General features: G+C 44.8%; 1 protein-coding gene and 2 pseudogenes across 1 annotated transcript; 1 reads left to right on the forward strand and 2 right to left on the reverse strand.

The window, feature by feature from the left end:
- Positions 1-136: 136 nt before the first annotated feature.
- Positions 137-13,891, reverse strand: LOC140455591 (uncharacterized; annotated as a pseudogene).
- On the forward strand, positions 7,624-12,421 carry LOC140455594 (endogenous retrovirus group 3 member 1 Env polyprotein-like). The gene is made up of 2 exons (XM_072550507.1): positions 7,624-7,960; positions 10,379-12,421. Exon 2 carries the CDS (start codon positions 10,754-10,756, stop codon positions 12,419-12,421), a length of 1,668 nt encoding a protein of 555 aa, XP_072406608.1. The 5' UTR covers positions 7,624-7,960; positions 10,379-10,753.
- LOC140455592 (heat shock 70 kDa protein-like) lies at positions 9,738-10,462 on the reverse strand (annotated as a pseudogene).
- Positions 13,892-14,886: the final 995 nt, after the last annotated feature.

Here is a 14,886-nt window from a genome sequence, read left to right on the forward strand (position 1 = left end):
AGTGCTGTCTGTATCACTTGATCCATGATGGGGGCTGTTGATGATAGACTGATCATCGATTTGTTCAATCAGTGATGAAAACACAGCTAGCACCATGAAATCACAAGACCCATCCATGAGTCCACAAACATTGCACTCATGTAAATCCTCTGGAGGTCAATGATGCCACGGAAGCTTCAGTGGAGACTTCACATTGACAGGGTTACTTTCCTGTGTGGATCCTCTGATGGACCAGAAGGTAAGATGACCTGGAGAATGATTTGCCACACACCTCGCATGTGAATGGTTTCTCCCCTGTGTGAATTTTCTGATGTGTGAGGAGATTAGAGGATCGGTAGAATGCAGCCCCGCAGACCTCACATCTGAAAGGTTTCTCCCCTGTATGAATCCTCTGGTGTCTCAGCAGTCTTGCTGATATTGGAAAAGCTTCATCACACACCTCACACTTAAAGGGTTTCTCACCTGTGTGGAGCCTCTGGTGGGCCATTAAGCCTGATGACCGTGTGAAAGCTTTGTCACATACCTCGCATTTGAAAAGTTTCTGCCCTGTGTGCATACGTTGGTGTACACGGAGGTACGATAATCGTGTGAATGATTTGTCACATACTTCACATGTAAATGGCTTCAGCCCAGTGTGGATGCGCTGATGTGCACGAAGGCCAGAGGACTGTGAGAATGATTTCTCACACACCTCACACGTGAAGGGTTTCTCCCCTGTGTGAATAGGTTGGTGTTCAAGGAGAGCCCATGACAACGAGAATGATTTATTGCACACCTCGCATGTGAATGGCTTCTCTCCAGTGTGAATGCGTTGGTGTGAGCGAAGATGGGATGACTGTGAGAAATACTTGTTGCATATCTCACAATTGTACGGTTTCTCCCCTGTATGGATGCGTTGGTGTGAGCGGAGATGTGAAGACTGTGCAAATGATTTGTTGCACACTTCGCAAAGGAATGGTTTCTCCCCTGTGTGAATGCGGTGATGCATCAGAAGGGTTGATGATTGTGCAAAGGCTTTGGCACACACCTCACACTTAAATGGTTTTTCTTCCATGTTGCTGTACTACACATAATCTTGTGTGTTAGAGGATTACATGAGCCTGCGGAGTCCTCCTCATACACCTCACACTTGAATAGTCTTTCATCTATAGGACTGAATCACTTGTTCATGAGGCTCGATGAGTGATTGAAGCTCTCACCACACTTGGAGCCACTCACACTTCTTCCCAGCCTCACCCTGACTGATCACCCACAGCCAAACCTGCTTAAAGTTTTGTTCTGATAGAAGACTCCACACCACCAACCAGGTTCAGATCTGACGATATGTCAAAGCTGGCGAAAGTGGGTACTGCAGATGCTGGAGATTAGAGTCAAGATTAGAAAGCTGCTCTGACCCGACCGGTTTCCAAATGATAGTCTCACTACCCAATCTTCTCTGTGTTGAGAAACGCTGCAAAGAGACTGGATGTCTTTCCACAATTGTGTAGTTGTTCCTTGGGTGATGGTCAGGATCTATCCGCAGTGTCTATCCTCTCGGTATTCTCTGCTGTAGTACAGTGCAACCCTTCTGTAAAACAGGAAAAGGAAACATGAAGTCCTCCAACTCCCTCTCCTCTTTTGCTGAAGGGGGTGTTCCACAGTAAGTGCCAATCTGCCTGTATGGGAGGGGATCAAATCCAAATCCCTTCTTTTCCCTCACTTGATTGTCACACACCCTCTGTTTCCAGCAGGGACACTGGATAGTGACCAAGAGCAGACAATGTGGCTCCTTTCTTTCCTCCACCAGAACCCCAGCCACAACAAAAGCATTGGAAAAGACCATTGGGCTGAGTGTAAAACAGGCCATAAATTTATGAGTAGCTTGAATCAAGTTGGTTAAGACCAGTTAATTCAATTGAGATTTTGAAATTTCTCCCTTGTTTTCCAGATTTCCCTGCAGGGCAGGAGGGGTTGGTGATGCTGTTTAATTCACAGGTTTTAAGCTTTTTATTTATAGAAAACTCTCACATTCCTTTTAGGTTTATTAGGGCAGGATTCAGGACTACAAGGTCAGGCAGTTATAAACTGAGAAAATTGAGGGGGCCTGTGGTAGTTGGTCAGAGCCTGTGATGCCAAAGGATTGTCTGGTGACCTCACTGTGATTTCAACCTTGTTTGGCCAGTCCCACACCAGAAGCTCCACTGTAGCTGACTGAAGGGTTCTGGTCTATCCTGGGATATTAGTTGCAAAGCACTCACTCATACTGAATGTCCTAAATACAGCTATCAGCCATAGCAACTGGACAACACTATCAAATCTACCCCCAGGCTTCTGGAAAAGGCTGAAGCCTTCAGGTAAAATTTTTTAAAGAATTAAAATATAATTCAATGAATATATTACCAGGTATGGAGGCTGAATTACTATGGTGCTGGATTAACAATACAGAAATCGAGAGTTCAAATCCACCCACGGAAAGTTACAAACACAGTGAGAAATGGGCGAATTGACCCAACTGGTCCACGCTGATGTTTATGCTTGAGTTTATATACGAGTATGTATGTGTGTGCATACATGTGTATGTGTGTGTATATTATATAAGCTTCCTCTCACCCTCTTCATCTCACCCTTGTCAGCAAATCCTTCTGTTCCTTTCTCCCCCACGTGCTTTTCTACTTTCCCCTTAAAAGGCATCTCTGCTCTTCACCTCAACTACTGCACGTTATGAAGGGGATTTTAATTAATTTTGGAATTTATCAAAATAAAAGTAACAATAATGAACAATCACTTCAAAGTCTCATAATAAGAGGAAAATCACAGAGTCCTGGAGAATCCTGACATTGTAAGATGAAGGTGATCTCAGGCCAGTGTAATCTGTAAAGTCTCTCTTACCAAGGTCTGAGGACAAGTCCCCATGTGAGGACAGCTACACTATAGGTCAAGTAGCAGTGATACTCACTGAATCGTATCAATCTGGAAACTCTCATTTTCCTCCATCACCATTCCTGGGAATGTCCCATCCAATTGGCAGGTGAGGAAGACCTCAATATAAACTCCATGGAAAACTAGCATTCCCCCTCTCAACTAAAGAATGAGTACTTCACTATGTTCTTCATTACAAGAGATGTAGGCGAAGGACAGATTCCTAAACTGGTGTCCATGAGGTGCAGTGAGCCATCAGCAGCAGCAGGAATGTATTCCACCACAATCTCACAGCTCAGCACAGCCCTCATTCCAGGATTACAATTACCAGTAGACAGACAGGTCAAGAGGAACACTGGGGTTACTTCAGAGTCAAGGTTTGAACTTAGCACATGCACTGCAAAAGGCTACATGCAGACTAAACACCAAAAGTAACAGGTAATAAACAAAACTAAACAGCTCCACAACCAACAGATCAGAACAAAGCTCTGTCATCCTATCACATTTTGTTGAGAATTGTGGATAACCACAGGAGAAGGCAGCTCCATGAACACCTCCATTCACGAGCATGGAGCCCAGCACATGAGAGTGAAACACTCCAAGAGCCCTCTTTTGAGCAGCTGGGAGAACTTCCTCCAGACCACTCCAATCCGTTCCTCCTACAGTTGAGAAGATCTAAGTTAGGAGTCTGTTGTGAATGTAAATTTTGTAAGATCACTATGCATTAAAATTTCTTTCCAAATAAAGGGGGCATGATGGCTTAGTGGTTCGCACTGCTGCCTCACAGCGCCAGGGACCCAGTTTCGATTCCAGCCTCGGGCGACTATCTGTGTGGAGTTTGCATATTCTCTCTGTGTCTGTGTGGATTTCTGCCTGGTTTTCTCCCACAGTCCAAAGAAGCACAGGTTAGGTGGATTGCCCATGCTAAATTACCCATAGTGTTCAGGGATGTGTCGGTTAGGTGCATAGCCCTGGGAAATGCAGGGTTGCAGGGATGAAGTAGAGGATGGGTCTGAATGGGATGCTCTTTGGAGGTTGGTGTGGACTTGTTGGGCTGAATGGCCAGTTTACATACTGTGGGGATCCTATAAAATACTCTCAAAAGAGCAACTTGTATGGAAGTTATATAACTCTGCCCAGCAACAGGCCAGGTGGCCTTGTTACCGTGGGGACAGGATTGAAATTGCTGAATAAGATGCACAATGATCACACTCCAAAAACGAGGGCAAGAGCAACTAGTGCCAATGGGATAGACTTTTTGTCTTTGAAATTACAGAGAGGGGGAGAGAGAGAGAGAGAGGTCTGAAAGAGAAAAACCAAGGACAAAAGCCAGTATGGTGAACAGAGGGGAGACTGTGATCTTCCTGAGGACTGCCAGGCAGAATTTGGGAGTATCTCTGGTTGAAGTTACCAAATAGGATCATTGCATGTCAAACAGCATATGCATCAAGTGTTAGACAGAGCTCAGCAATCCCACAACCAATGGATCAGATCTAAGCTCTGCAATTCTGCGACATCAGTTGTGACTGATGGTTGACATTTAAACTGGAGAAAGGGGCTCCACAAATATTACTGTCCTCAATGAGCAACATATCAGAGAAAAAAATAAGGTGAGGAGAAAGTGAGGACTGCAGATTTAGAGATTAGAGTCGAGAGTGTGGTGCTGGAAAAGCACAGCAGGACAGGTAGCATCTGAGGAGCAAGAGAATCGATGTTTCGGGCAAAAGCCTTTCATCAGGAATGAGGCTTGTGGGCCTCGGGACTGAGAGATAAATGGGAGGGGGTAGTGGGCTGGGGGGGAAGATAGCTGCGAATGCAATAGGTAGATGAAGGTGGCAGAGAAGGTGATAGGGTGGAGAGGAGGGTTGAGGGCAGAGATGGGAAAGACGATGGACAGCTCAAGAGGGCGATACCAAATTGGAGGCTTGGGACTGGGATAAGGTGGGGGGGGGTAGGGGAAATGGGGATACTGGTGAAATAATATTAATCCCGTGTGGTTGCAGAGTCCCAAGGCGGAAGACGAGGCATTTTTCCTCCAGGCAGTGGGTGGTTAGGGTTTGGCAATGGAGGAGGCCCAGGACCTGCATATCCTTGGTGAAGTGGGAGGGGAGAGTTGAAATATTTGGCCACAGGGTTGGTTGGTGTGGGTGTCCCAGAGATGTCTTCTGAAACGATCCGCAGCTTAGTGTCCTGTCTCCCCGAGGCAGAGCAGACCACACTTAACTGTACCTACCTCCACAAATGTCCTCTGTTGCACTCGGTGTGGTCTCCTCTTAATCACCACATAATCACAGTGGCTACAAGAGCAGGTCAGAAGCTAGGAATATTATGGTGAGTAACTCACCTCTTGACTCCCCAAAGTCTGTCCACCATCTACAAAGCACAAGTCAGGAGAGTGATGGAATACTCCCCAGTTGCCTGAATGGGTGCAGCTCCAGCAACACACAAGAACCTTAACTGGCACCGCATCCACAAGCATCCACCCCCTTCACAACCAATGCTTAGTAACAGCAGTGTATCCTATTTATAAGATGCACTGCAGAAATTCACAAAGACCTATAGAAGATCAAAGGCAGCAGATACATTGGAACACCACTACCTGCAAGTTCCCGTCCAAATCACTCACCATCCTGGCATGGAAATATACCATCTTTCCTTCACTGTGACTGGGTCAAGAATTCCCTCCCTAATGCTATTGTGGGTCAACCTATAGCACATGGGCTGCAGCAGTTTGATTTGAAAATATACTGCTGTTCCTTCACAGTCATTGGGTCAACATCCTGGAATTCCCTCCTTACTGGCATTGTGGGACAACCCACAGAAAGTGGACTGCAGTGATTCAAGAAAACAGCTCACCACCACCTTCTCAAGGGCAAATAGGGATGAACTATCAATGCTGGCCAGCCAGCGACACCCAAGTCCCACAAATGAATAAAATAAAAGTTCAATAAGGCAACTCAACATAATGGGTGGCACAATGGCTCACAGCGCCAGGGACCTTGGGTTCGATTCCAGCCTCGGGTGACTGCCTGTGTGGAGTTTGCACATTCTCCCCATATCTGCGTGGATTTCCTCTGGGTGCTCCAGTTTACTTCCACACCCAAAGATGTGCAGATCAGCTGAATTGGTCATGCTAAATTGCCCATAGCGTTAGGTGCATTAGTCAGGGGTAAATATAAGGTAGGGGAATGGGTCTGGGTGGGTTATTCTTCGGAGGGTTGGGATGGACTTGTTGGGCCAAATGGCCTGTTTCCATACTGTAGGGAATCCAATTTAATCATTTTTACTCGAGAAGGCAATGAATGCTTGCCAGCCAGCAATGCCCACATCCCCCTCGTGAATGTAAAAGAAAGCGGCACACCCTGCAATAATCTAAAGACTCTAGAAGATTCATCCTGTTGAGCCAAGAAGGATTCACTGGATGAGATCTCAGTTTTGGCAATCATAGAGTCATAGAGATGTACAGCATGGAAACAGACCTTTCAGTCCAACCCGTCCATGCCGACCAGATATCCCAATCCAATCTAGTCTACCTGCCAGCACCCGGCCCATATCCCTCCAAACCCTTCCTATTCATATACCCATCCAAATGCCTCTTAAATGTTGCAATTGTACCAGCCTCTGAAAACTAAAAGTGACTCAAAGTGATGATTCAGTGAAACCAGTCTAGGAAGGTAACAGCACAGTAGCAATGTCACTGGACTAATAATCCACGACCTAAACTAATGCCTCAGGGATGTGGGCTCATTTCAGATGGTGAAATATGAATTCAGTTAAAAGTCTGGAATTCAAAAGCTGGTCTAATGATGGCTATGTATTGATTGTAGCAACCTATCTAGCTGAGTAATGTCCTTTACAGAAGGAAGTCTGTCCTGCTTGGACTTCAGACTGACAGTGGCATGGTTGAATAATACTACACTCTGAAATGACCTCCTGACTCAGTTCAAGGCAGTTAAGTCTGGCCTAGCCAGTAATTCCCACATCCCAGGAATGAAAAGAATAAAGAAAAGGATATGAAGATAAATGAACCTGTTGGAAGATAAAGATGACATTACCTTGCTACCACGTTTTACAGAGAGCAGGATGTAAAGTGTAACTGTGGCAATGAAGTGTCCAATTGTGTTAAAGCAGCAAGATTTATTCTGTAGTTTAGTGTATTAGTTGCATACTAGTGTTACTCAGTTTGTTTCTGCAAAATTTGTTGGATTGACAGAGTAAAAGTCTTAAAATATGTGAGAGGTAATTTCGGTTCAAACTTTAAGATGTGCCTGGACCACAGACTGATCTATAATAAAAGACAAAACTTTTGTTTCTTTTCTAAAACATTTTGTATACTCAAAAGTAGAATAGTTTAAATTGTGCAGAATGCTGACAATTTGTGAGCAGAGTAAAAACAAACAGCCCTTGATTGATGAAACCATTAACACAGGCAGGGAAGAATGAGTCCTTGACTGATAATACTGCAGGGTGAGAGAAACAACTTTGGAGACTCTGAAGACTTTGTGATAAGGGTGCAAATCAAAGAATAATGATGTTTTTAAGAATGTGAACCTCATGGCTCGTTAGAGCCAGGAAGGGGAGGGTCTGGAGGCATTTGTTGCAGACTTTGTGATAAGGGTGTAAATCGAAGAATAATGATGTTTTTAAGAATGTGAACCTCATGGCTTGTTAGAGCCAAGGAGGGGAGGGATTTGTGCTGTATATAATGAGAAACTTTGTAAGCCTCAGCGCGCCTTTTACTCAGAAGGGTGCCCGACTCTGCAGACTTGCTAATAAAACTTTGTTTTCCTGAATTTGTCTAGAGCGATTATTAAGAAGCGATTTTCGTTTCTAACAACTTGGGGGCTCGTTGTCCGGGATCAACACTCCGGCCGCGGGGGGAGCTGAGGAAGGACATCGGAGAAGGTGCACCCTGCTGATTTCAGCAGTCCCTGATTCCTTGCTTGTCGCCCCGCGCGGCTTGAGCGAGTGATATCCGGGAGGCTCAGGAAAACAAAGGAGGGGTGTGGCCGAGGCAGTGGGGACGGTTAACGATCGAGTAATTTCGGTGCACCGAACCCAGGTAAGAAAAACTTGCGGGGACCGTGTTTCCGGACGCCTGGGTACCTACGGGGTGCCTGTGGATTTTTCTACAGAGACGTAGGACTCAGGTATCTAGAGACCGGGGCTGGCCTGTGAGGGATTTTGCAGAGACCGTGTTTGCGGAGGAACGTGTACCTACGGGGTGCCTGTGATCTGTGTCACAGAGACGTAGGACACAGGAATCCAAAGACCGGGGGTGCCTGCAAAGGAACCTGGGCGATCACGGGACCGAAGGTCCGGGAATTGGCTACATTGTGATAGATTATCACGGGAGAAATACGAAGTCCTCGGAAATGGGAAATAAGGGATCTAAGGCGATTAAGGGATGGGCTGGGGTATGTTTTGTTATTTGTAGATAGAATAAGTATAAGTAGCAGGAAATGATCTTGGAAACATATGTTGTAAAATCCATATAAGTGGGAGCTTATAAAAAATAATGGGTAAAGATGCTGCTGGGAGTTGTCCACAGACCCATCAACAGAAGCTTTCTTTGGGACAGAATAGTTCAGGGAGAAAATAAGGTGTGTAAAAAACAGGCAGTATATTTATCACTGGTGATTTTAATTTTCATGTAGATTGGGAAAATCAAGTTGCCTAAGGAAGTCAGAAGGACACTTTTCTAGAATCATATGTTCTACATCCAAATGGGAATCAAGCTATTTTGCGTCTGATAATATATACTGAGGAAGGTTTAATACATGATCACAAAGTAAAAATAAACTCTAAAGGTTACAGTGACCATAATATGATAGAAGTTAGCATTCATGTTAAGAGTAAGAAACTTGGGTTGAAAACAACTGTGCTATAAACTCGAAGAAGGTAGGCATTGTGCAGAGTTAACTGGAGTGGACTCAGAAAGAAGTTTAATAGAAAAGACAACTAATGAACAACTGCACACTTTTATGAAAATAGTTCATGACTCCCAGTTTCCTCAGTGAGGAAAAATGATTCCAGGAAGGGAATATCAAAGAATGATTAACCAAGGAAAAAAAACAGACAGAGTTGAAAGAAAAGTCATAAAAATGGAAAAGATTGTGAGAGAATCAATGTCTGGAAGGTATCAAAAAAAAACTTAAATTTTGCTGCAAACAAAAAAACATTTATGACAGCAACAGACACACAATGCATGAAAATTGGTCCTATCCACTTAATGATTCAAATGGTTAAACAAGCTTTTGGAGAACACAAAGGACATCATCTGAAAATTGGTTGTGCACGGAGAGAAATTGTATTATTGATAGCTACTGCTTGGATGTTATGCATTTTCCACCAAAGATATTTAATTGTGATTACTTTCCCCAATAATTGCATACAAATTAAGTCTGCAAAGGCTGCCAATTGCTATAACACCACCTTCTTGTGGTCTGTATGAAAATAGAATCTCTGTTGTATACTATTTATTATAAGGGAACACTGTTCCAACTACATGACAGAAAGGATAGCTGGCTTGCTTAACTGTAAGTATAACCTGTCTAAACAATAACTTCTCAGGATTAGTGACAACTGACTGAATTTCTGAATCATTCTTGTAGTGTGCAGAAAACTGAGAAAGAACTCCATTAGCAGCTAAAAGGGTGTAAACTACTCAATGTATAAAACATACAGGAAACAGTTTGCAGAAAAATTCACCATTGACACGTTTAATTGCTACCATTCAAACACCCAAACTTCAGAAATGTAGGCCATCATTTACCTAACTGTGCAAATGTCCAAATCAACTGGGTTTACAGAAGCCCCGAGAAATTCTAAAGGACTGTTGCAATTTCAGGGAGGTGGGGGGATGGAATGGTGGAGAAGAGAGACCAACTGAAAATGATATTACTTTGAAGAGAGTTAAAGTTTCAATCAACCTCTTCAATTGTTGGTCCACCAGAAGGGTCCTTTCTGACTTGTTCTGAGAATGGCCCTTCGGGCATACCTCCCTGGTAAAGTTTGGCAATGATGGGCTTGCATATTTTTTTTTCAAATCTTTCAACTGCTGCTCAAAGTCCTCCTTCTCTGCTGTTTGGTTTGCCTCCAGCCAGGAGATGGCCTGGTTACACTTTTCGATGACTTTGTTCTTATCTTCCTCACTGATCTTGCCTTTCGTTTTCTCTTCCTCCACTGAACTCTTCATGTTAAATGCGTACGACTCCAGGGAATTCTTGGCTGTAATTTTCTCACGCTGCATATCATCCTGACCTTTGTACCTCTCCGCTTCCTGCACCATCCTCTCGATCTCCTCCTTACTCAACCTGCCCTTGTTATTGGTGATGGTGATTTTGCTCTCTTTGCCAGTGCTCTTGTCCACAGCAGAGACATTCAAGATGCCATTTGCGTCAATATCAAAGGTGACCTCAATCTGTGGTACACCACGTGGCGCAGGAGGGATCCCACTGAGGTCAAATTTGCCCAAGAGAACTCCGGAGGAAAGGTCTCCTGGCTCAGACTCCGCCGCTCGACTTCCTCTTGCATAAGGTGGAGCCCGGAGATTGGGTACTTGTTAAGACCTGGAAGGCCGAAAAGCTCCAGCCGCGGTGGGAAGGACCGTTCCTGGTTCTGTTAACAACTGAAGCAGCTGTTCGGACGAAAGAAAAAGGGTGGGTCCACGCATCAAGGATAAAGGGGCCTGTTCCGCCTGAAGGAGAAAGCACTTGGACATGCGAGTAAGGGGACAAGCCGTTGGTGGTAAAACTGAAAAGACAGCAATAATGAACTCTACTTGGACTGTATTGGTGGGGATATTGATCAGTTTACTCCTGTATGTGGGGGAGGGTGAGGGGAGATGTGACAAATGTCGAACTACAGTAAGACTTGGGATTCGAATCTACTCGGGAACATTGTGTCCCATTCCTATGTGGACGATTGGTGTTACGATGTGAGTGCACGCCATGAATGTTGGGAGGGTGGAATACCCTATTATCAGGTATATAATAAAGGATACGGTGGCAAAATCCGTGGATGCCCTATAAATGACCGCTGGGTGTGTATTAGCAAAACTGGGAGGTGGGACCTATCCTCCGTGTTGCGCAGGGAACAGGTTGACAGAGTCAAGGAGACCAAGATACAGATCACTGATCGGGGGTTGGGGAAAGAGCAAGACCGTCAGGGAACGGTCGTGCTCTCTAAAGTGCCATCGGTATACGAAGAGGTAGAAGGAAAGATTGAACTCCCTGATGTTACACAAAACCTGTTTATTGATCTCACCTCTAGAATAGCCACTGTTTTAAATGTTAGCAATTGCTGGGTTTGTGGGGGGCCGCATATGTCGGAACAATGGCCGTGGACTGGTCAAAGCTTAGACATAGGGGAGTTGCTACAAACCACTTGGACCTGTGTCAACGATAGAAAAAGCCAGGGGTGGAGACTGACAAACAGCCCTGAGGGCCGGTTCTGTATTGAAGGCAAGGGGACAGTGGAGGTAGGGATTAGTCCCTGTCAGAATGTATTGGATGCAACCACGCGAGTATGGTGGCCTGAGGATATTACTTGGTACATTGCAAACCGGGATCATGGAAATTGCGTTCCATTACGTACTGATTCCTCCTCTGACGAGCTGGGGACTGATTACTGGAATTGCAGTGGTCCTAGTCCTTATGAGGGCGTCCCTGGGGTAAAGGAACTGTGGGATGATGTTGTGAGGCAGGGAGGGCCTGCTCCAGATGGCCTATTTTGGATATGCGGTAATCAGGCATACTCCAAACTACCCATGGGATGGGCTGGGGTATGCTTCCTGGGTCTAATACGACCTGCGTTCTTCCTATTACCCCGGAAGGAAGGCAACGATTTGGGAATTAAACTATTTGACTCTCTCCGTAGGTCGCCAAGGGATATCCAAGTCGGTGATTGGGGGGATGAGTGGCCACCGGCCCGGATTATTGCATACTACGGGCCAGCTACATGGGCACAGGACGGATCATGGGGATACCGTACTCCTATCTATATGTTGAATCGAATTATCAGGCTCCAAGCAGTCGTAGAGGTTATTACTAACCGGACTGCCCTGGCCCTGGAGCTGCTGGCTAAGCAGCAGGATCAGATGAGGGCTGCTATATATCAAAACCGACTTGCCTTGGATTATCTGTTGGCCTCGGAGGGGGGCGTGTGCGGGAAGTTTAACCTGACTAACTGCTGTCTAGAAATTGACGATAATGGTAAAGCGGTTTTGAAAATTTCCGATGAAATTCGGAAATTGGCCCATGTGCCAGTACAATCTTGGCGTCCTCTTAGTGGCATCGGATGGTGGGATGGTCTCCTAGCTGGTAGCTGGTGGCGCACGGTGTTGCTGGTGGTTGGGGGGGGCATGATTCTTCTTCTCGTATTACCCTGCCTAACTCCCTGTATTCAGTTTTTAATTCAGAAAAATATTTCCCGACTCCAGGCAGTGGTGGTTCCACAACATGGGACGCGTGAACTTAAAGTGATGTTGCTGCGAAAGACCAAGGATTTCCCGGGCCCTTGAGGAGGGGGGGGGGCTTATCTTGTTCAGGCACATCTTAAAAAGAGAAAAGGGTGGAATTGTGAGAGGTAATTTCGGTTCAAACTTTAAGATGTGCCTGGACCACAGACTGATCTATAATAAAAGACAAAACTTTTGTTTCTTTTCTAAAACATTTTGTATACTCAAAAGTAGAATAGTTTAAATTGTGCAGAATGCTGACAATTTGTGAGCAGAGTAAAAACAAACAGCCCTTGATTGATGAAACCATTAACACAGGCAGGGAAGAATGAGTCCTTGACTGATAATACTGCAGGGTGAGAGAAACAACTTTGGAGACTCTGAAGACTTTGTGATAAGGGTGCAAATCAAAGAATAATGATGTTTTTAAGAATGTGAACCTCATGGCTCGTTAGAGCCAAGGAGGGGAGGGATTTGTGCTGTATATAATGAGAAACTTTGTAAGCCTCAGCGCGCCTTTTACTCAGAAGGGTGCCCGACTCTGCAGACTTGCTAATAAAACTTTGTTTTCCTGAATTTGTCTAGAGCGATTATTAAGAAGCGATTTTCGTTTCTAACAAAATACAAAAATCATATCCTGCAATTTTTAAAATTGGCAACAAAGGATTCAAATCTCTTTCAAAGGTTTTCACTCTCTATAAACATTTTGCAATCCCTCTATCAACATCTGATCATTATAACCTGGTTGTTTGTGGGAGATTGTTGTGCACACCTCAGCTGCCAGGTTTCTGACATTACAACAGTGACCACTTCTAACGTACTCCACTGGCTGTTGACTTTGGAAATCAAATAGTCTTTTTTTCTTCTCTGAGGCAGTTACAGAGACAGGGTTGTCCAAGGACAGGCAACATCCAGATCCAAACAGACAGAAAGAGCTGACCATTCATAGACCACAGCATAATAACCAGCTCCCAACACACACACACACAACTCAACAAAAGGAAATCAATAAGAATCCTCAGATATTCTATACCTCCCAGATAATTACATCTCACCTCCTCATTCATTTTCAGGAATAAGACATCGACAAAACTCAGCCTGGAACTCAGAGGGAAATGCTTCCAATAAACACACTCAATATCTAACACACAGCTCCAGTCAAACAGTTCAGCACAAAGCACCGAGTAAACAGCTCTCTGAGCTGGATCTTCTCACACAGCATAAGGGACATTTCCACCCCTGATTGCCCACAGGATAGTCAGACTGCCTGAAGATTGGTGTGGATATTATGGGATACAATTTGTATAAAAGCTGCTCCTTCACTCACCATCTCCTCACTTGGTTTTCAGTCCCTATAGGAAGTGAACCAGCTCTGGAAGAGGAAGAGGAGACAATGGGCAGAGTGGGTGGACTCTCTGATTGACGTCTCTCACAGTCAATCCAAATATTTCTGGAGCAACATGAGTTTCCTGAAACTTGGGAAACTGACCGGGGAAATGGAGGTGACTTTGAGCAGCAGATCAGGTGGGGATTTAAACTGGTCACTGTCCCATCTGAATAAAACCTCACTTATTGCAGCTGCTGCCTCAGTTCCCCTGGTAAATGTTTGACAGAGATTTCTCGTGTGGGAATAGCATTCTTCATCCTCACGAACTTTCAAAGTGACATCATCAGTTTGGGATGTGTATCCTCGGATGTGTTTGACAACAGATCAGAAGAGGAAGACGCACAACATTCAAGGCACCGATGGCGTACAGTGGTGGGAACAGTGTATGTATGTACAGCAAAGCGGGACACAGGCAAGACATGTTTCTTGGATAAGAATAGCGCAGAGAGAGCGTATGGGAAAAGTGTAGAGAATGATATGAGTTCAGGGCTTGGGCTGGGGGAAGCATTAATGGATGTTTGTCTAGAGGGATTAAGGGCTTTTGCCCGAAACGTTGATTTCGCTGCTCGTTGGATGCTGCCTGAACTGCTGTGCTCTTCCAGCACCACTAATCCAGTATTTGGTTTTCAGCATCTGCAGTCATTGTTTTTACCTGGAAGGAGGAAGAGGCAGAGGCAACGAAGTGGATTGTTTCAATCTTATTTCCCTGAGCAAAGAGGTCAACAACCAGGCAGCCGAGATTTAAAGTAAACGATAGAAGGAAGGGAGAGTAGTCGAGGAGTAATTCTTTCACCCAGAGGATGGTGAGGATCTGGAAGTCACTGTCTGAAAGGGTGATTAAGGCAAAACCTGTCAACATATTTTTTTTAAATACTGATATGAACTTGAAGGAATAATATAATGGGGATAAAATAACTTCTCCACATTGACACTGTCCCATCAAGCATTCACAGAAAAGGGAGAACACAGATTAGACACATAGACAAGTTTCATCTCAACTGTTCTTGGGTGTTGGGTTAACCTAGGTCACTCACATGTGGATCAGGATGAAGATGTCCTGTATCACTAACTTTAATGTAATTGGATAGTGGTTTGGCAGCAGGACTGAGTAACTTGGGAGCCCTCCATCCGCAGCACATCT

The sequence above is a fragment of the Chiloscyllium punctatum genome, chromosome 30 (genome assembly GCF_047496795.1).
Source record: "Chiloscyllium punctatum isolate Juve2018m chromosome 30, sChiPun1.3, whole genome shotgun sequence".
NCBI classification, from domain to species: Eukaryota; Metazoa; Chordata; class Chondrichthyes; order Orectolobiformes; family Hemiscylliidae; genus Chiloscyllium; species Chiloscyllium punctatum.